Source organism: Leucopleurus acutus (genome assembly GCF_964270905.1).
Source record: "Leucopleurus acutus genome assembly, chromosome: 17".
Taxonomy (NCBI): Eukaryota; Metazoa; Chordata; class Mammalia; order Artiodactyla; family Delphinidae; genus Leucopleurus; species Leucopleurus acutus.
The window spans coordinates 777700-800853 of NC_139159.1; the positions used below are offsets into that span (position 1 = coordinate 777700).

At 43.9% G+C, this 23154-nt stretch overlaps 1 protein-coding gene across 1 annotated transcript in view; it reads left to right on the top strand.

The window, feature by feature from the left end:
- Window positions 1–20972: 20972 nt before the first annotated feature.
- UBE2V2 (ubiquitin conjugating enzyme E2 V2) overlaps window positions 20973–23154 on the top strand; it is a 30096-nt gene continuing 27914 nt past the window's right edge. The window contains exon 1 of the mRNA XM_082858757.1: window positions 20973–21037. Within this exon, the coding sequence (XP_082714883.1) occupies window positions 21022–21037 (16 nt within the window). The 5' untranslated portion in view covers window positions 20973–21021. The remainder of the gene's footprint in view (window positions 21038–23154) is intronic.

Below are 23154 nucleotides of genomic sequence, written 5' to 3' on the forward strand. Positions count from 1 at the left end.
CTGCTTCACCCTAATATGTAAAACTTTTTCCTCAATAAATGATAGAATAAGTAATACTTGGTTATCAGGCATTATTTTTCATTAAGAAAAAAGCTTTAATAAACACTGCTTTCATGGAAATTCATGACGGTAAGTATTTTGTATAAGTCATAAACTCACTAAGATATAATACATTTCATCTTATTCAAAAGTTATTTCAATTCTAGCAGTCATTCTCATAAAACCACCATAGGCTGAAATCTCAGGTGGAGGTAACTATGGTGACAAGTAATCCCTGGAACATTCAAGTCTCCATGAGTTTGGCCTTTTTTAGAATCAACATTCATTAGCAAAGCATTCATGGAAAGTGATAGAGCTGAGTGTTTGAACAGCCTTAAAATGCTAATGTGGGCGTGGGATTCAGAGGTCATCTGAGCAGCTCCGGCGGTCCCCATTCTGTCCTGGGGGTCACGGTGCCTCAGCAGCAGTCAGGCTGGGGCATCACCAGAGGGTGCGAGAGACGAGTCTGAAATGAAAACCGCTGAATCTTCTGAGTAGAACTCTGTCCGGTGTGTGTGTGGACGCTGCTCACGCTTCCAGAATTGGGCCGAGAAGGGAGACCGTTGGGGAGAGGAGTCTGAGGCCACGCGCTGAGCGGTTCCCAGCCCCAGTTGCTCAAGGTGGCTGGTTCTCAGGCCACTGACGAGCTGTGGACAGCACACACTACACCAGGGCCCACAGTGTGCAGGGCGTTGTGAGGCCAAGTTCCCTGAACCAACTGGGAAATGTCCCGGGGCCACGGCGAGAGCTGATCTTCCCCCCAAACTGCATTCTGAGTAAGGTCACAACAAGAGTGCCTTCTTGCACAATTACAAGCTAAGTGAGAGAGCACTGCTGCAGACTTCCCAGGTGGTCCAGTGGCTAAGACTTCCAGGTTCCCAATGCAGGGGGCCCGGGTTCGACCCCTGGTTGGGGAATTGGATCCCACATGCATGCCGCAACTGAAGATTCCCACACACGGCAAACGAAGATCCCGCGTGTCGCAACTAAGACCTGGCACGGTCAAAATAAATACTAAAAAAACCAAAACAAACAGCATTGCTGCCATCAGGTTCTGGAGCTGCTTCCTTTACACAGTTCTGTAGATCATAGACGAGTGATACGGGAAATAAAGACAGGCTTTCACCAAAGTGAACCCTCCGCCTGCAGTCATGGCTAGAACATAGGAAGTTAAGTGACGAGTATGCTCAGTACCCGAACCTTCTGGGGCGCTCCTATCTGGTGACTAAGATGCTTTCCCCCTGAGGTAACACAGTAGTGATATTTTTTTAAACCTTGTTATTCAATACCAACATGGAACTTATGGCTGCAAATAAAGTTTGATTTTACAGGAATCTGAGTTGAATTAACATAATGAGGCTTCCGTTATGGTGGATCTAAACTTATTCAATTGGGCGCATTTCCGGTCACTTGTGGAATTGCGACGTGGTCTGGGGGGGCTCCGAGAGCCAGGAGGGGCTCATCCTGTCAGGGCAGAGCCGACAGATGCCTGTTGGGTGTCTGTAGGCAGCGGAGCAGGAGAGGAAGAGGGTGAGTCACGGGAGAGCTCTGCCCTTGGAGGCCGAGCCTCCGCACTTACCCTCAGGAGTATCGGGGCAGGAAAGACGGCACCTTCCCCGGCACCTTCCCGTTTGTAGAAGGTGGTTTGTTGGCACAGATGTGGGCTGCCCAGGCCAGATCCTGGCTCCTCTTCCTCCCAGCCTTCAGTGCTTACGACTGGCACATGGTCAGTGCCCGACCACATTCCTGTGAACAAAATAAGTAGAATGTAGGTTTTTCTTATGAGGACAATACAATTCAGCTCAATTCCTACGAATATATGTTTTAAATGTTACAGTATAATGTAATTGCATTTGAATTTTTCCCTCCAATTTTGACCCTGAAAGATACCCAGACCTGCTAGCTGGAACAGCCTTACCTGATTCACACACATACACAAGCCACTGTACTCCCAGTATCCATCATAAATATAAGCAACTCCACCCGAGGAATCAAATACCAGCAAGAATGAAGAAACCCAGAAGGTAATGACTCACTCTTAGCACAAGGTTAGGAAATATTTAGTTTAAGAAAGTGCTGTTACTTGTTAAATTTGAGGTCATTTTAAAAATGCCTCTGCAATTTAATTTTTTAAACTTTTTGAAATAAGTTTCAGGCTTACAAAAAAGGTTAGTAAAATTCCCATTTACCTTTCACTCAAATTCCTTTGTTACATTTCCTCGAACCTGCTTTTATCATTACCTATACAGTTTTTTTAATTATTCGAGACTAACTTATAGACAGGATGCCCCTTTACTTATAAATACTTCCTAAAAACCATGTATATCCTAAAACCAGTAACCTTACTTTATATAATAACCACAAAATAATTTCATAACGATCGAAAAATTAAGGGATTTCCCTGGCTGTCCAGTGGTTAAGAATCATGCTTCCACTGCAGAGGGCACAGTTTCGATCCCTGGTTGGGGAACTAAGATCCCGCATGCCATGTGGTGGCACGGCCAAAAAACATGAAATAATTTTTTTTTTTAATTAATACTGTTACCCAATCTACAGACATTCATATTTCATCAATTGTCTCAATGATGCTCCTAGCAAAACTAAAAAAATACATGTTTCTGCTTCAGGATCACAAGCCACATTTTTAAAAAATATTTATTTATTTGTTTGCACTGGGTCTTAGTTGTGGCAGGTGGGCTCCTCAGTTGAGGCTCGAGGGCTCCTTTGTTGCAGCATGCATGTGGGATCTAGTTCCCCGACCAGGGCTCGAACCCAGGCCCCCTGCACTGGGACCGTGGAGTCTTACCCACTGCACCACCAGGGAGGCCCCACAAGTTGCCCTCCTCAGCTGCCCGCTGCTGCCTGGGCCCCTTCAGGGCTTCCTACAACACCTGCCCCATGATCTGAGCTGCGACCCTTTCCTAAAGGGGCCCCTCCCTAACCACCTGCCCCAAAGAACAGAGCCAGCGGCCACCGGTGCCGCTCTTATTGTTACCCTGTTTGCTTTTCAGCACTTATCATGGTGGGAAATTGTCTCATATATGTATTTGTTTAAGAGTTTGCTCTTAGTCTGCTTCCATTAGCACAGAAGCTCCATGAAGGCAGGGACTTTTTCCAAGGCAACTACAAATTTTCCAGATAAAAAGAGAAAGCTATAAAACCTCATGGGCCCCATGATCATTGCAGCATTATTCACAGTAGCCAAGACATGGAAACAACCTATGTGTCCATTGATGGATGAATGGATAAAAAAGATGTGAAATTTTATATATATATATATATATTTATATATATGTATGTAACTATACACACAATGGAATATTATTCATCCATAAAAAGGAAGGAAATCCTGCCATTTGTGACAACATGGATGGACCTAGAGGGTATTATGCTAAGTGAGATAAGTCAGACAGAGAAAGACTAATGCTGTTATGATCTCACTTACATGTGGAATCTAAAAACAAAAAACCTCAGGGGTGTTTATCCTTTGGATTCTCCTCTCACTGCTCTCTATTGTTGCAAATGGCAAGTTATAAACTTTAAAATCTGTTTCCCTTTCTTCCCAGGCTTTATCAGCCTCTGCAGAGACCGAGCGATGGACTCCGTGTTTTATTTAACAAACACGCCTCGCTCAGCCACGTGCCGTGTCCTCCCTTCCCAGCAGCCCCGCGGGGAAGTGCTGCTCCCATTCCACAGGCACATCTCTGCGGCCCCCGAACTGGGAGGGCTGGAGGAAGACACCGGTCCAGCTCTTTCCCCCGCGAAAGAGAATCCGCTGATGCAGCCGCCTCCCCTTGGCGGTGTCTCCTCGCGCTGAGGGCTGAAATGCAGGGCCGATCTCTGCAAGCGTAGGAGGCTGTCTGCCGGGAAGGCGCAGCCTTCCGCAGCGTCTGTTCCAGAACCACCTGGGAGCAGTGGGACAGGTGGGCCCTGCTTTGCCCCAACAGAACAGCATCAGCCTTTACATGGAAGCATCTGATTCGGCGACGTTTTCGGCTTGTAACGTTCAGCAGCCCCTGACTTCTCTCCTGCTGCTCAGATGCCTGGGCTTCTGGCACAGGCTCTTCGACCTTCAGTGGGATTTCACAGGCAAAGTGTGTGATCTGATGGCTTGAAGTACTGTGAACCCTAAACACACAATCTCACAAAAATGAAAAGTCTTTCCTTAGTTGGAAAATTATATTGTAACACAATATTATATAACATACAGCATCTGTGCTAAGGCTTCCTATAAGCTATCTGCTGTGATTATTTCAAACAGGGTTTACAGTAAAAGATCCCTGAAAACTATTTCTACCTGATCAGATACATTCTGAACTTTGGAGGAACCAGAGGGCCAAACTCAAGCTCGGCGATGTGTATTTTAAGTGCGTGAAACCTCTTCCCCCTGAACCGTGGAGCTTTGCAAAGGGCTAAAGCGCTAGAGAATAATGATTTAATTGGCAACATGCTCGTCCGCAGGACTTTGGCATTATTATAGCAAAACCACATTGGACTCAGGAATAAACTTTAATGACTGTTTCTTACAAGACTCCTGTAAATTAAAAAAGGATACAGTGAAGGCAGGCAAAGAAGTAGAAATTATGGTCACAGCAGAAAGCTTCAGCACCAGGCAGCCCGTCCTTGGTTACTCAGTAACCGTCGCCAAGCGTTGATAACATCGCTCCTTGTGACCCTACCCAATCCTCCCAGCTGCTCTGTCCCAGAACCTAAACTTGCCAAATTATCCCAGCTTGCACTGTAACTCTGGAGTTTGCTGTCAAAATGCAAAAATATCTGCAAGGACTTATACATCAAAACACTGTCAAATGTGAAATTTTGCTCAGAATGAATTTGTAAGTGAGAAGGGCCTTCAGAAGAAAAGATGCCAGGTTGGCGAATTATCAAGCGTGTGAAACACTCTGCTCACTTATTCTCAGTATCGGATTTCCAGATTGTAGATAATCCTACATAAACTCAACTTCTCATGGATAAAGAACAGACAGTTCCATGAAATAGGCTTTGACTGTGGGGTCCAGGTGCTTTCCAAACTGTTGATTTTACACATTAATGATTCTTTTAGAACAAGGTTAATGTCATGGTAACCTATTCTGTTGCTTAATTAGTAGCTGTTATTAAAGAAAATAGAACTTCATCCACCAAGGAAAGACTGATTCATGTTGTTGATAAGCCCGTGTGTTTAAAATAATAATAATTTGCCTTTACATCTTGTGCCCTCTGCATATTAACAACTAGATATGAAGGTTGCACAGATATATCAAATTTTTTATTGAGGTACAGTTGATTTACAATATCATGTTACCTTCAGGTGCACAACATAGTGATTCACAATTTTTAGAGGTTATGCTCCATTTATAGTTATTATAAAATACTGGCTATGTTCCTGTGCTGTGCAGTATAATGTTAGCCTATTTATTTACACATAGTAGTTTATGCCTCTAACTCTTCCATGACCCCTACTATGCCCCCCTCACTGGTAACCACTGGTTTGTTCTCTACATCTGTGAGTCTGTTTCTTTTTTGTTATATTCACTAGTTTGTTTTACTTTTTACAGTCATATAAATATCTCTGACTTATTTCACTCAGCATAAAACCCTCCAGGTCCATCCATGTTGCTGCAAATGGCAAGGTTTCATTCTTTTTCATAGCTGAGTAATACTCAAATGTCTGTTGAACGACACTTAGGTTGCTTCCATATCTTGGCTATTGTAAACAATGCTGTAGTGAATATTGGGGTGCATGTATCTTTTTCAATTAGTGTTTTTGTTTTCTTTTCAGGATATGTACCTGGGAGTGGAATTGCAGGCAGCTCTATGTTTAGTTTTTTGAGGCACCTCCAGACTGTTTTCCACAGCAGCTGCACCAAGTTGCACTCCTACCAACAGTGCACGGGGGCTTCTTTTCTCCACATCTTCACCAGCACTTGGCCGTTTGTTGTCTTTTTCATGACAGCCATTCTGACAGGTGTGAGGTGGTGTCTCATTGTGGTTTTGATTGCATTTCCCTGATGATTAACCATGTCGAGCATCTTCTCATGTGCCTGTTGGCCATCTGTGTGTCTTCTTTGGAAAAATGTCTCAGATAAACTTAAGATGAAATATACATCAAAGAGGAGCAAAATAGAATTTTTTCCACTTTGTCCAACTCCAACACCACTTAGGAGCAGAGCTCTTTGCCCCTGAATTTCAGATAATACTACAGACGCAGAAGCAGCAGCTGATCCGTGCGGGCAGCAAGGCATTCTCCTTCCTTGACTCTAAGGACAGAGCAGCATCTCTTCCTGCAGAAACAGCTTCCTGTTTGTGGGACCTACCACGTGCAGTCCTTCCATGACCCCCAAAGCTGCTTAGTAGGACCTTCATTCCTCAGGCTGGCAGGGGCCCGTGTCCAGCTTCCCAGCTGCTGTGGGCTGAATGTTGAGTCTCCCTAAAATTCCTACATTGAAGCTTAATGCCCAAAGTGATGGTATTAGCGGGTGGGCATATGGGAGGTGATTGCAGAGCCCCACAATGGGAGTACTGCCCTCATAACAGAGACCCGAGAGCGACCATCCCGAGAGGATACAGTTGGCTTTCTGCAACCCTGGGAGAGGGCTCTCACCAGCCCCTGAACCTGCTGGTGCCACGATCCTGGACTTGCCAGCCCCCAGAACCATGAAAGATAAGCTTCTGTCGCGTATAAGCCACCCATTCTCTGGTACTTTATTTTGTGATAGCTGTCCAAGTGGACGAAGGTGCCAACCTTCCTTCAGCTGCCCCCCATTCACCTCTGGGTGTGTCATGCTCCCCCTCACTTGGTGCTTCTGCACAAAATGCCTTCTCTGACCAACTCCCACCTGTTCTACAAAATCAGGAACCTTCTCCGGTCCTCCCACTGCCCTGCACCCTCCTCTCTGGGACGTTTGCTCTGCAGCACGTGCTTTCTGTACCTGCTGCTGTGGCTCTCATCTTTCCTCCCCAGGACCCAGTGCAGGGCCTGAGTGCTTGATGGAAGTGGAATAAATACATAAATACGACTGGAATGCCATGAGTTCTTACTGAAATTCACTGTATGGAATATAAATAAAGCTCCTTGCTGTTGGTAAAATTTTTTAAAAGATATAATCAAGACACTGAGACAGATAAAATGACAGTGTCAAAGGTTTTAACTTACTAGTTAATCAGAGAATCAATAAATTACGACTGGGTCAAGTAAAAAATGGAAGAAAATTGGTATTAATTTATAAACTGAAGCAAAATGGGACTATACACAGGGAATAATCTATGGGAATCACTGGACACAATTTGTATTTCTATGGACACAAATCATGGCCATTATTACCAGTTTTTTACAAATTAATGAGTTGTAAAATAGCTCAAAGACAGAAAAAAGAGCAGAGAACCTGCAGAATCAGGTCACCCAGACAACGTTTCCTTCACATACACCCAGTGCGCTTCTCAGTTCATTTCAAAGTCTTTTACAATTTTTCCTTTTACTTCTTTAAGTCTGAAACTGTCAGAAGCATTAAAAAATTTCAAGTGTTGGGACTTCCCTGGTGGTCCAGTGGCTAGGACTCTGCACTCCCAATGCAGGGGGCCTGGGTGTGATCCCAGGTCAGGGAACTAGATCTCGCATGCATGCCACAACTATGAGCCTGTGTGCCACAACTACAGGCCCGCATGCCACAACTACAAGCCCACGTGCCACAACTATGAGCCCGCATGCCGCAAGTAAAAAAAAAAGAACGATCCCGCACACGGCAATGAAGATCCCACATGCCACAAATAAGACCCAGTGCAGTCAAATAAATAAATGAATTAATATTTTTTTAAAAAGTTGTTTAAAAAAAATTTCAAGTGTTGTATAAATGGCAAGAGCAGAGACAGTAATCGAAACATCTATTTCAACCATCAGAAGATACACTTAGTTCTGAAAATAGCATGCGAAAAAAGTACTCTACTTTAGATCAAGGTGGAAAAGAGAAAGCAAAGAGTGAAGTCACTGTAAGTTCAGAAGTATCTAAAATAATTAGACATATATACATACATATTACCCCTATGAAAGCCATTTATGAACTGGAAATAATCTAAAATATGTTTCATAAATCCTGCTGACATATCTTCAAGCATAAAATTATGGTTTGAATGGTAAAAAGAGGCTCTGTGCAAACCAACATGATGAGTGTCCTCAACCGTGCACGTTGAATTCTTAGACAGACAACAGGCAGGAGACGTCATTTGTGCTCAAAATTAGAGCACAGTCCAGTGACCTCACATGAGCATTCACAGCCTCCTGACTTGCCAACAAACAGTTAGTTCTCGGGTTGTAAGTATTCTGTACGTGTGGTGGCTGTGTTTGCTGTCAGCCTGGTCAAGCTGGAACTGTGTTTCGTGGAATTCCGTTCCCTGGATTGTCTGGGCTGGGCTGGCCCAGGAGGCGTCTGCCGGAGACCAAGGGGCAGTAAGGGAGCAGCCGTTCCGTCAGCAGGTGCACTCCCCCCTGGGCCCAGAGCTGCCTGCTCACCTGTTGGCGGAGGAAGGCCCCTCCCCCAGGAGCAGCTGCGAGCACAGCCCCGATGGCAAGGGCACCGCCTTCCCTGCAGGTCCTGGCGACGCCCGTCTGCCCAGGCTGCTCTGCTGTCTGCTGACCTGCAGGGACACCACTGTATTTCCATCTTAAGGCTGCATCTTCCAATCCATGAGCATGGGCTGACTTTCCATTTATGCATGTCTTCTTTAGTTTCTTTCAGCAATGTTTTCAACACTGCTCAGCGTACAAGCTTTTCTCCTCCTTGGTTAAATTTATTCCTATTTCTTATGCCATTATAAATGAAATGGTTTTCATAATTTCCATCACAAATTGTTCACTGTTAGTGTATAGAAATGCAACTGACTTTTGTGTGTTGATTTTGTATCCTGCCACTTTGCTGAATTAGGTTCTTAGTTCCAAAAGTTTTTTTGTGTGTGGAAGTTTTAGGATTTTCTACAAGATCATGTCATCAGCAAACAGAGATAATTTTATTTATTTTTTTCCAATTTGCATAAGTTTTACCCCTTTTTCTTGCCTAACTGTTCTAAAACTTCCAATAATGCATTAAATGGAAGCAGCAAAGTGAGCAACCTTATTGCTGATCTTATGGGAAAAGCTTTCAGTCTTTCACCACTGAGAATGTTGTTAGCTACAGGTTTTTCATATGTGGCCTTATGATCTTGAGGAAGTTTCCTTCTATTTCTAGTTTTTTTGAGTGTTTTTTATCACGGAAGGGTGTTAAATTTTGTCAAATGCTTTCACTGCATGAATAAGGATTACAATGTGATTTTTTTCCTTCATTCTATTAATGTGGTGTATCATGTGAACAAACTTTGCATTACTGGAATATAACCCAGTTAGTCATGGTGTATAATCCTTGTACTATGCTGCTGATTTCAGCTTATGGTATTTTGTTGAGAATTTTTACATCAATATCCATAAGGGTTAATGGTCTGCTGTTTCCTCTTCTTGCAGTGTCTTTGTCTGGCTTTGGTATCGTGTAATGCTGACATCACAGAATGCATTAGAAAGTGTTCCCTCCTCTTTAATTTTTGGGAAGCATTTGAGAGGATCGGCATTAATTCTTTAGATGTTTGGTCACCAGTGAAGCCATCTGATCCAGGGCTTTTCTTTGTTAGGAAATTTTTTTATTACTGATTCAATCTTCTTACTGGTTACAGGTTTATTCAGATTTTCTATTTCTTCATAATTCAGTTTCAGGAGATTGTGTGTTTCTAGGAATCTGTCCATTTCCTCTAGGTTATCTCATTTGTTAGTGTACAATTGTTCATAGCAGTCCCTTACAATCCTTTCTTATCTCTGTATAATCATTAGTTATATCCCCACTTTTATTTCTGATTTTAGTCATTTGAGTCTTCTTTTTTCCTTAGTCAGTCTAGCTAAAGTTTTGTCAGTTTTGTTTATCTTCTCAAAGAGCCATCTTCAGATTTCATTGGTTTTATTGTCTTCCTAGTCTCTATTTTGTTTTCCTACACTCTAATCTTTATTGTTTTGTTCCTGTTTCTTTCCTCTGTTAGCTTTGGGCTTAGTTTGCGCTTCCTTTGCTAGTCCCTTAAGCTGTATAATTGGGTTATTAATCTGAGATCTTTCTTCTTTTTTAATGTATGTGTTTACAGCTATACATTTCCCTCTTTACACCGCTTTCACCACATCCCGTTAAGTTTTGCTATACTGTATTCTCAGGAAATTAAAAAATTTCCCTTGTGATTGCTCTTTTGACACACTGGTTGTTTCAGAGTGTATTGTTTAATTTCTACATATTTGTGAATTATCCAGTTTTCCTTCTGTTAATGATTTAAGTTCCATTTCATTGTGATAAGAAAAGATACTCAGCATGATTCCAATCTTTTAAAAATTTGTTTGACTTATTTTGTGACAGACAGTCTATCCTGCAGACTGTTCCATGTGCATTTGAGAAAACCATGGGTGATGCTGTTGTTGAGTGAAGTGTCCTACTCGTCCACAGTATTGTTCAGTCTTCTATTTCTTTCCTGATCTTTTGCTTGGTGGTTGTATCCATTATCAGAAGTGGTGTACTGAAGACTCCAACTGTTATACAGAACTGTTATTTCTGCTTTTAAGACACAAAGGAGGAGCTAGTGATGTAAACTTGATGCCCACTCAAAGAATGAGGAAGAAGGTGGTCTTCTCCCCCTCCCCACTTTTCCTTTGATGGTAAAAATGTAGCTCACTTAGTTCTCAGGGTAGAGCCCTCTTGCCTGCCCACTTGTAGCGTTCACAAGTGTCCTATACTAATCAGATCCACTGCTTACCTCCCACTCTGTCCCTCACTGAATTCTTTCTGTGCTGAGACATGAAGAACATGAGCTGCATTAATTCCTGAGACCAGTTGTGTGGTTTCAGTTGGAATGAGAAGACTGATGATTAATATTCCCCCAACATCACCCTGTTACCTCATCACCAGTCAGAAGAATGTCCATGAGCTGATCCCACACCCTGCGACCCTCACCCCTAATGTTGCCTTAAAAACCCTTCCCTGAAAGTCCTCAGGGAGTTTGGGTCCTTTGAGCACCAGCTGCCTGTTCTCCTTGCTTGGCGCCTGTGAGTAAACACTGTACTTTCCTTCACCACAACCAGGTAGATTGGCTTTGCTGCACATCAGGTGAGCAAACCAGAGTTCGGTTCAGTAACATGAGGATTAATTTAGGCTGATTATTTTTTTAAAATATTTTTTGGCTGTGTTGGGTCTTAGTTGCAGCACGTGGGATCTTTGTCGAGGCATGCGAGATCTTTCATTGTGGCATGCGGGTTTTCTCTCTCTAGTCGTGGTGTGCAGGCTCCAGGGCGTATGGGCTCGTAGTTGTGGTGTGCAGCCTCCAGAGCACGTGGGCTCTGTAATTTGCAGCATGCAGGCTCTCTCACTGAGGCGCGCAAGCTCAGTAGTTGTGGCGCATGGGATTAGTTGCCCTGCAGCATGTGGGATCTTAGTTCCCTGACCAGGGATCAAATCCGTGTCCCCTGTATTGGGAGGCAGATTCTTTACCACTGGACCACCAGGGAAGTCCCTAGGATGATTATTTTTAAGGCCCAAAAGACTCAGGAAGAACCTCTGGCCTTTCCCCTAACTGCCTAAAGATATAGATAGAGGAACTTTTTCTAGGAAGAGTCCTGGAAGCAGACAAATGTCCAAAATTAAGAGAATGGCTTGATAATGTGATAAATATTTTAAAGCCTTTAAAATTATAATTATGAAGATTGAGTGGAAAAATATTTTTTACTGAAAGTAGTAAATAATATATAGAATATAAGAAGAATTATAAAAATGTTTATCTGAAAGGTGTGTAAGAAACTAAAAGTAGGGACTTCCCTGGTAGCACAGTGGTTAAGACTCTGCGCTCCCAATGCAGGGGGCCCGGTTTGATCCCTGGTCAGGGAACTAGATCCTGAATGCATGCTGCAGCTAAGAGTTCGCAAGCCACAACTAAGGAGCTGGCGAGCCACAACTAAGGAGCCCGCCTGCCGCAACTAAGACCTGGTGCAACCGAATTAAAAAAAAAAAAAGAAACTAAAAGTGGATGTGTTAAAGAAATAGTCATGAATAAATTATTACAGAATTATTAACAAAATATTTTATGTTGCTATCTCTTTTCTTTAAAAAAGAAAAAGGGGTCTTCCCTGGTGGCACAGTGGTTGAGAGTCTGCCTGCCGATGCAGGGGACGTGGGTTTGTGCCCCAGTCCGGGAAGATACCACATGCCATGGAGCGGCTGGGCCCGTGAGCCACGGCTGCTGAGCCTGCGCGTCTGGAGCCTGTGCTCCATAATGGGAGAGGCCACAACAGTGAGAGTCCCGCATACGACAAAAAAAAAAAAAAAAAAAAAAACAGAAAAGAAAAAGGAATTTACATATCTAGGAAATTTATGACTTTATGTCAGATCCTCCCTCTCAAGGAGTTCTATGTAACCCTGAGTCACCTCCCTACTTTTAGCGTATGCAGTTCACATTATTTCAGTGGTTGTCCGTTCTTCCCAGCTATGGACTTAAAACTTCAAACATTACCAATGTTCCTCAGAATCCCCTTCATAGAAAAAAAAAAAACAAGGGAGTAACAACAAATTCCATCTGTATTATCTTGGTTTTCATTATCTCCTGTTTATTTAGATTTAAGAATGCTCCAGCTGCTGAATGTGAGGAAGAAGAATGGACCCACTGAATGTGGACTTAACACCATGACAACCAGTCAGTATTCTAACAGGAGGAGGAGAGTTGAGAGCGCCGACACATTCATCGTGGCACTGTCGTGAAAACGCTCACTTCCGGGGCTCTGGGTTTGAACAGTCAGCTCTCAGCACACAGTGCATACTGAGTCTACTTTCACCCCACCACTGTGCCTGCCAGGACACTTCAGAAAGGATGCACTACGTCTGGGGGTGGCTGGAATGGATAGCAGAAATTTGTAGTCCTTCCCCTGGGAGGTTGCTCTAGCAGAGCATAGCCAGCAATAATCCCTGTCCAAATCCCAGGTGATGGGATCTGATCAGCCTGACTGAGAACAGGGGAACCTCTAGAGGTACTGGCAAGAGACTGCAAGAAGCGGGCAGGGATGATGTTCAGCTGAGATGTACTGGGAGGGAAAGAGGTCCAAGTAGAAGCAATGGCCAGTGACAAGACCCTGGAGTGGTTGTGAATCTTCATTGTTGGAGGGATAGTGAGGAAGCACACGGGTTGGGTAAGAAAGAGCGAAGAGGAGAGGAGTAGGAGGTGAAGATGGGAGATAAGGGAGCAGGCATGGGAATACACCATGCAGAGCCTTCCAGGCCATTGCAAGAACTTCAGCTGAGTATGACGAAAGCCACTGGAGAATTTTTATTTTAAATAGTTTTTTTTTTAAAGCAGTCTAGGTTCATAGCAAAACTGAGTGATTTCCCATATATGTCCCTCCCCCACACATGCATAGTGTCCCCCATTATCAACACCCCTGACCAGATGGTAAACTTGTTACAATAAACCTACACTGATGCATCATAATCACCCAAAGTCCACAGTTTATATTATGGTTCACTCTCTGTATTGTACACTCCATGGGCTTGGACAAATGTATAATGACATGTATCCACCATTATAACATCATACAGAGTAGTTCCACTGCCCTAAAAGTCCTCTGTGCTCTGCGTACTCATCCCTCCCTCTCCCATAACTCCTAGCAACCACTGATCTTTTTATTGTCTCCACAGTTGTGACTTTTCCAGAATGTCCTACAGTATGTAGCCTTTTTCAGATTAGCTTCCTTCACTTAATATACAGTAATATGCATTTGTTTCTTCCCTGTCTTTTCGTGACTTCATAGCTCATTTTTTAAAGCACTGAATAATATTCCACTGTCTATATACTGTACATCACAGTTTATGTATCCATTCACCTACTAACATCTTGGCTGCTTCCAAGTTTTGGCAATCATGAATAAAGCTACTATAAACATTAATGTGTACGTTTTGAGTGAACATAAGTTTTCAACTCCTTTGGGTAAATATCAAGGAGCAAAACTGCTGGATTATATAGGAAGAGTATATTTAGTTTTGTAAGAAACTGCCAGACTGCTTCCAAAGTGACTGCACCAGTTTAAAATTTTTATTTATTTATTTACTTACTTGGCTGCATCGGGTCCTAGTTGTGGCACGTGGGCTCTTTGTTGCTGTGTGCGGGATCTTCCTTGCTGCATGCAGGATCTTTAGTTGTGGCATGCGAACGCTTAGTTGCATCATGCGGGATCTAGTTCCCCAACCAGGGATCAAACCCTGGCCCCCTGCGATGGGAGCACGGAGTCTTAACCACTGTGCCACCAGGGAAGCCCCGGATGCACCATTTTTCATCCTCACCAGCAACAAATGAGAATTCCTGTGGCTCCACATCCTCACTGGCATCTGGTGCTATCAGTGCTCTGGGTTTGGCCATTCTAATAGGTGTGTAGCAATATCTCATTGCTGTTTTAGTTTGCCTTTCCCTGATGACATATGTTCAGCATCTTTTCATGTGCTATCTGCCATCAGTATTTCTTCTTTGGTGAGGTGTCTGCTAAGGTCTTTAGCTCACTTTTCAATCAGATTGTTTGTTTTCTTATTGTTGAGTTTTAAAAGTTCTTATAATTTGATAAGAGTCCTTTATGAGATGGGTCTTTTATAAATATTTCTCCTGTCTGTGGCTTGTCTTTTCATTCTCTTGACAGTGTTTTTTTGCAAAGCAGAAAATTTTAACTTAAGTCCAGCTTATCAGTTCTTTCATGGATGGTACCTTCAGTGTCTTACCTAAAAAGTCATTGCCAAGCCCAAGGTCATCTAGGCTTTTTCCTATGTTAACTTCTAGGAATTTTATGGTATTGCCTTATATACTTCAGTCTGTGATCCATTTCAAGTTAACATTTGTGAAGGGCATAAGGTCTGTGTCTAGAATCTTTTTTTTTTTTTTTTGCACCTGGATGTTCAGTTGCTCAAGTATCATTTGTTGAAAAGACTACCTTTGCTCCACTGTATTGCCTTTGCTGCCTGTCAAAGATCAGTTGACTCTATTTATATAGGTCTATTTATGGACTCTCTATTCTGTTCCATTTATCAATTCTTTCACCAATACGATTTTGTCTTCGTCACTGTAGCTTCGTAGAAAGTCTTGAATTCAAACAGGGTCAGTCCTCCAACTTTGCTCTTTTCCTTTAATATTGTGTTGGCTACCCTGCGTCTTTGCCTCTTGGTATAAACTTTAGAATCAGGATACATACTGGGATTTTGGGATCACACTGAATCTATAGATTAATTTGGAAAGAACTGACATCCTGATGATATTGAGTTTTCCTATCCAAGAATATGAAATATCTCTCCATTTATTTATTTCTTCTTTGATTTTGTTTATCAGAGTTTTGTAAGTTTACTCAGATAGATCTTATATGTAGTTAGGTTTGTAACTAAGTAATTTGGGGGGTGCTTATATTAGCACTGTTTTTAATTTCAAACTCCACTTGATCATTACTGATACATAGGAAAGTGATAGACTTTTGTATGATAACTTTGTATCCTGCAACCTTTCTATAATTGCTTATTAGTTCCAGATTTTCTTGTTGATTCTTTCAGATAGTCTACATAGGAAATCATGTCATTGGCAAACAAATAAGTTTCTTTCTTTCTTCTCCAGTACAGTGTTGAAAAGGAGTGGTGAGAAGGGGCATCCTTGTCTTCTTCTTGATCTTAGTGGAAAATCTAGTTTGTTACCTTTATCATGTCAGCTGTTGGCTTTTTGCAGATATTCTTCATCAGGTTGAGGAAGTCCCCTCTATTCCTATTTTACTGATAACTTTTGTCATGAATGAGTGTTGGATTTTATCATATGCTTTTCTGTATCTATTGATATGATCATGTGGCTTTTGTTTATAACCTATTGATATGATGAATTACATTGATTTTTGAATGTTGAAATAGCCTTGCATCCCTGAGATAAATCCCACTTGGTTATGGTGTGTAATTCTTTTTATACATTGTTGAATTCTATTTGCTAATTTTTTTTTTGTTTTTTGTTTGTTTGTTTTTGTGGCACACGGGCCTCTCACTGTTGTGGCCTCTTCCATTACGGTGCACAGGCTCTGGACACGCAGGCTCAGCGGCCATGGCTCACGGGCCCAGCCGCTCCGTGGCATGTGGGATCTTCCCAGACCGGGGCATGAGCCCGTGTCCCCTGCATCTGCAGGCGGACTCTCAACCACTGCGCCACCAGGGAAGCCCTATTTGCTAATATTTTGTTGAGGATTTTGGCATCTATGTTGAAGAGATAGATTGGTTTGTAGTTTTCTTTTCTTATAATGTCTTTGGTTTTGCTGGTAGGGTAATGCTGACCTCACAGAATGAGGTAGGAAGTATTCCCTCTGTTCTATCTTCTGAAAGAGTTTGTAGAGAATTGGTATAATTTTTTCCTTAAATGTCTGATAGAATTGACCAGTAAAATTGGTGGGCCTGGTGCTTTCTGTTTTGGAAAGTTACCGATTGTTGATTTTTTTTCTTTAGTGTATAGGTCTATAATATATAGAGAGACCTATGCGTACTATTTTGTCTGTAAGCTTTGGCAAATTGTATCTTTCAAGGAATTGGTCCATTTCATCTGGGTTGTCAAATTTGGGGCATAGATTTGTTCATAGTCTTCCTTTATTATCCTTTTAATGTCAATAGGATTTGTAGTGATGTGCCCTCTTTCATTTCTGGTAGTAGTAATATGTGTCTTCTGTCTGTCTTGTTAGCATGGCTAGAGGCTTATTGATCTTTTCAAAGAACCAGATTTTGGTTTTGTTGATTTTCTCTATGGATTTCCTGTTTTCAATTTCATTGCTTTCTACTCTTAATTTTTATTATTTCTTTACTTCTGCTTACTTTGGATTTAATTGGCTCTTTTTCTGGTTTCCTAAGGTGGAAGCTTAGATGACTGATTTCACTTCTCTCTTCTTTTCTAACATTGCATGCAATGCTCAAAATTTCCCTCTAAGTACTGCTTTCACTGTATCCCACAAATTTTGACAAGTTCTGTTTTCATTTTTTAAAAAGCTTTATAGCAATCCCAGGAATTCTCTGGCATTACAGTGGTTAGGACTCGGTACTTTCACTGCCAGGGCCTGGGTTCAATCCCTGGTCAGGGCACTGAGATCCCACAAGCCTCACAGCGTTGCCAAAAAAAAAAAAAAAAAAAAGCTTTATACCAATCCCTATCAAAATACCAATGGCATTTTTCACAGAACTAGAATAATTCTAAAATTTGTATGGAATCAAAAAAAGACCCTGAATAGCCAAAGCAATCTTGAGAAAGAAGAACAGAGCTGGAGGCATCACACTCCTAGACTTCAGACTATACTACAGAGCTACATTAGTCAAAACAGTATGATGCTATCATTCAGTCCTCACCCATCAGTTGCTGATGAGGCAACTAAGATCTACAGAGGGCTGCACAGTTAGATAATGAAGACAGGATTAGTCCAGGTCTAACAATTTCCATTAAATGAGCTGTGTGGAAACACCAGTGTATGCGAGTGAGGTTTCCCTTTCTCCTGGACTGTCATCTGTCTCTCTGGTTTCCTCCTCTGTCCCTAACCCAGGGTCCACAAGGTAAAGGCACTTACAAACACCACTGGCTTACCAGTAGGCTGATGTACAGATGCTTCTGCCAAAACAGTGAGTCCAAATAAACTTTTTGACAAAACAAACACCAAAAACAGTATGACTTCAGACTGAAAGTCAGCTCTTCCAAAGTGACCCATCAGCAAACACTGCAGGATTCCACTCCAGTGGGTGCCCTGGAGTCGACAACTCAGGGACTGAAGTGGATATCGGTGCCAGGGGCAGTGGGAGAGAACGGGGAGACTTTCATGGTTGTGGAATTTTGGTTTTGCAAGATGAAAAGTTCTAGGAATGGTGGTGACGGCTCCACGAGAAAGTGAATAGATCTGATGCCTCAGAAACGTGCACTTTAAATGGTGATGATGGTAAAGGGTATGTGACGTGTGTTTTATTTCACTTAAAATAAATTCTTAAAATAATGTCTTGTTAAAAAAAAAAACAAAAACAAACAAAAAAAAAACCAGTATGAAATGAGCACAAAAACAGGCACATAGATCCATGGGACAGAATGGAGAGCCCAGAAATAAACCATGCATTTGTGGTCAATTAATCTACAACAAAGAAGGTAAGAATATAACTGATTACTGTAATTGTACATTAGCTAATCTTACAAATACTGAGTAACCATTACCATGCATCAAAAACCTTCACTGACTCCCAAAATATGTGTAGACTGAATTACACACTTCTAAATGATACCGGAGACAAAGATGAAATCTCAAGAGAAATTTACAAAGTTTTCTTTTTTCAATTGAGGTATAGCTGATTTACAATATTATATTAGTTTCAGGTGTACAACACAGTGATTCTAAATTTGTACATTATATGCCATTTAAAGTTATTATAAAACATTGGGTGTATTCCCTGTCCTGTACAATATTTGTACCTCTTCATCCCCTCCATCTTCTCTCTCCTCCCTCCTTCTCATCACTGGTAACCACTAGTTTGTTCTCTACATGTGAGAGTCTGTTTCTATTTTGTTACATTAATTCTTTTGTTTCATATTTTATTTTATTTTATTTTATTTGTAGTATGTGAGCCCCCACTGTTGTGGCCTCTCCCGTTGCGGAGCACAAGCTCCGGACGCGCAGGCTCAGCGGCCATGGCTCACAGGCCCAGCCGCTCCGCGGCATGTGGGATCTTCCTGAACTGGGGCACGAACCCATGTCCCCTGCATGGGCAGGCAGACTCTCAACCACTGCGCCACCAGGGAAGCCCTGTTTCATATTTTAGATTCCACATGCAAGTGAAAACATCAGAATATTTGTCTTTCTCTGTCTCGCTTCACTTAGCATAATACCCCCAAGTCCAACCATGTAGTTGACAACACTAAAATTTCATTCTTTTTAACGGCTGAGTACTATTCCATTGTGTATATATATTCCACGTCTTCTTTATCCACTCATCTGCTGATGGGCACTTAGGCTGCTTCCACACCTTGGCGACTGTAAGAGAGTGTATTAGTTTCCCGCTGCTGCAGAACAAATGATGCCAAAATGTAGTGGCCGAAAACAACAAACATGTGTTATCTCATTTTCGGAGGATCAGGAATCAGGCAACCTTTACCTGGGGTGCTCTGCCTCAAGGACTCTAGCAGAGTGGCCCTTAAGGTGTTGCCTGGGCCAGAGTGTCACCTGAAGACCTGAGTGGGGCGGATCTGCTTTCGAGCTCACCCCGCCATGTCTGTTGACAGGATTCAGCTCCTCAGGCTGTTGAACTGAGTGCTTCACTTCCTCAAGGTTAGTTATTGGCCAGAGGCTGATGTTCCTCGCCATGTGGGCTTCTCTGTAAGGTAGCTGTCAGGATGAGAGCTGGCTTCCCTCAGAGGGAGCAAGAGAGCAAGGTATGCAACCTAGCAGTCGTTTTTTACTTTCTGTTTTTTTCGGGGGCCTCACCACGCAGCTTGTGGGATGATCTTAGTTCCCCCACCCGGGATCCAACCCGGGCCCTGGGCAGTGGAAGCGCCGGGTCCTAACCCCTGGATGACCAGGAAAGTCCTTGCAATGTAGTCTTCTTAAACAAAATCTCAGAAGCAATACCCCACACTTCTGTCTTATTTTATTCTTTCTTTTAAAATTGATTTTTATTGGCGTAGAGTCACTTTACAGCGTTGTTGGTTCCTTGCTGCACAGCAAGGTGAGTCAGTCATACGTACACGGATACCCACTCTTGCTCAGATTTCTGTAAGACATGGGCTGCTTCACGAATTTGCGTGCATCCTGGCAGGGGCCACGCTAATCCTCCCTGCTCCGGTCCAATCTTAGGGTATGTGCCGCCGCAGTGGACACTGCCTTATCTAATTCACTGGAAGCTGGTCAGTAAACACAGCTCCCACAAAAGGCAGAGGGATATTAAAGAGCAAGGCATGAGGCCAAGAGAGGGCCACCGGGAGCCGCAGCAGAGGCTTCCCATCGCAGAGAGCGAACCGAACAGCGCCCGCTCAGCCGCTTCATTTTAGGGGGTGTGGCTGGGACCAAGCACTGACACCCCCTCCACGTTCAGAACCGAGCGGAGGGTCTGTCTCCTCCCCAAGCCTCCGCAGAGTGCAAGGGACGGGTAAACAGGGGTGCAGGACGGGAGCAGCAGCCCACCCAGCAGGCCCACCGCCCGGCCACAGAACGAGCCCCACTCGTGCGGGCCGGGGCGGGGAGAGGTCCGCGCGCCCCGGGGACGTCGTGGCCTCGGGGGTTGTCCCGGTCGTCCCCGCGGCCGCCCGAGCCGCGTGGGCAGCTCCGCCCTCTGGACGCAGTGATGCTCCCCAATCACTCACAAGCGGAAGGAACTTTCTAGACTCAGGAACAGACTTCTATCACGTTTCTCTCGCGAGCCTATCTCAAAAGAAAGCACGAACAAGGTGGTCCTTAAACTTTTTGTCACTCCTTGAATCATTTTCAACGGAACCGTCAACGCCCCTGTCTGGTCAGGGCCTCATTTCCACACGCACTTCGTCGAACTCCACACAGACGCCACCCTCCCCCACGACCGAGGACGGCCCTCTGGGCGACGCTAGCGCACCTGCTCCGACGCACGCCTATGACGTCAGAGCCTGCGCGGGCTCTCGGAGCACGTTCCCCGCCTGGAGCATTCCGGCCTCGCGCTCTTCCTCTCTGTCACGGTGACTGACTCAAGTCTGTTCCCTGAGCTTAACCTGCACCCTCGCACCCTGATTTAGCGGGCCCGTCCCAGGAAGCCGGAAGCCGGAAGCCGGAAGCCGCGGGGCGGGTCCGCGTTGACGCGCCGGAAGCTGCGGGGCGGGAGCCTGGGGCCGGAAGCCGCGGGGCGGGCGGCGGCGCTCCCGGAGGTAGCGCGGACGTCGCGTGCGTCCGGGCGGTGCGTCGGGCTGCAGGAGAAGATGGCGGTCTCCACAGGTCAGTACCCTGCCGGGCCGCCTGCTTTTCCATCCCAGCCCTCGCTGCGCCTCTGCGCACAGGTGGCGGCCGGCCTGGCGGTGTGGGAGAAGCCGGAGTACGGGCCCCCGGCCGCCGGACTTTCCGCGGAGCGCAGCCGGAGCAGGGAGGGTCCTGGCGGCCGTCGGGGCGGCGGTCGTGCCCGCGCGTCGGCTGCGTGCCTGGGGGCTGGGCTGGGCCGGGCCGGCTGGCCCGGGGCTCTGGCGGGCGGTGCGGGAGCGAGGAGGGGAGCCCGGGCGGGCCGCGTCCACCAGGGCGCGCGAGGCCTCGCGTGAGGGTCTTGGATGGAGCGGGTCCGACCCCCCAGCTCGCCCTGACGTGGGCGGAGGACAGGGCCATTCTTAGCGACTGAATGCGTGTGGTCTTTCTTTCGCTAGAGTGAAAAACTGAGGTGCAGACTAAATAGAAGCAAGGAGCTAGGTGAACGCTAATTGAAGAAAAAGCGGTTTCTTAGATTAGCTGTTCCGCTCTTCTCGTACTGAATACAGTTTTAGTTTCCTCTGAGCACAGACGTTGAAATTCGGTATTAACACTAAGGTTTTAGAAATTTGACCATTACAAAATGTTAAAGGGGTACAGTTTTATTACTTAAAACGTTAAGACGTATGGTCTTTAATTTTTCTAATCATTATTGAACCGTGGCTGTGGAACAGTGTGGTTTTGTATTTCATGCCATCATTGCATAATAACACGAATTTTCAAGTCTTTGTGCACTAACGTGGAAGGCTTCGGTGTGTGTTGTGATGGGTATTTTTAAGGTAGTGCCGTTCTCCCTTCATTTTAATGAAGAATTGCGTCTTTTGTATCGCATCTTTATTACGTACAGGTGTCAGGATAAGCTGTTTAACGATTTTAGCGTTGGGGAGCTATTTCGGTACACTTGAGGTCAGAGCTAGCTAGTAAAGCGTGGATGATTTAAAAAGTGACATTTTAGTGTTAAAACTTTACTGTCCTTGCTATTTAAAATCGAGTGTGCTTGTGCATTAAAACTCCATGTCTTTTTAAGAGTTGTGCTTCGTACCTGAAGGTTCTTGAAAATTTAGTAGTAAAGTGGTGTGTTTCAGTTTGACTGATAATCTCCATTTTGTGGATTTCACTTTTTTATTTAAATACAATTTTTCTCCCCTCTAACGTTGTACCTGTGAGAGAGTGTGGAAATATTTTGAAAAGACCAATGATTAGATTATGTTAATGGCAGGTGCCCTTTGTTAACCACAGTGAGTCATTTTTGGAAGTTGACTATGAATTATAAAGAAGTTGCTGAGAGATTACTAGCACGTTTATTGTACATTGGAAGCCTGTATTTTCTAGTTTATATTTCAGCATTCTAATTGTTACATTTACGCTGCTTTTAAATTTATGAGATTTGAAACCTGAGCATAATCAGAAAGAATATCTTTTAGGCAGTTAGTTGATGTTTTCTTAAATCACTGAAATTTGTTTTGAAACTGTTGTTAAAAATTGCCTTGGCGAATTTCATATACCATTTATTCCTTTTCTGTGCTTTGCAACATTGACACTGTCGTCCAGCTTGGGGAGAGGGGAGTGCAGAAGCAGCTTTGGACTATGTTTCGAAACTATTTTTAGATTATATTTTCTCTTAGTTCTACTTTGTATTGTTTGCCTCTTGGTAGCAAGGGCGGGAAACAGTACCCGTGTATTTGTGAAATAAATGTGATAAAGCTTGAAATTTTAAAATTAGGGTGTACTGTACATGTTTTTTTTTTTTGCGGTACGCGGGCCTCTCACTGCCGTGGCCTCTCCCGTTGCGGAGCACAGGCTCCGGACGCGCAGGCCCAGCGGCCATGGCTCACGGGCCCAGCCGCTCCGCGGCATGTGGGATCCTCCCGGACCGGGGCACGAACCCGCGTCCCCTGCATCGGCAGGCGGACCCTCAACCACTGCGCCACCAGGGAAGTCCCATGATTTTTTATTTAAGCCAAAATAATCTTGATAAAAATAGCTCTTTAATAGTCCAAAAAGAAAAAGACACCTGACAGATATTTTTTTAAATTTTAACTAAAGCATTATATTTTAACTTGCATTTCCTAAATCATATGCTTTTAGTCTTTCTGTTA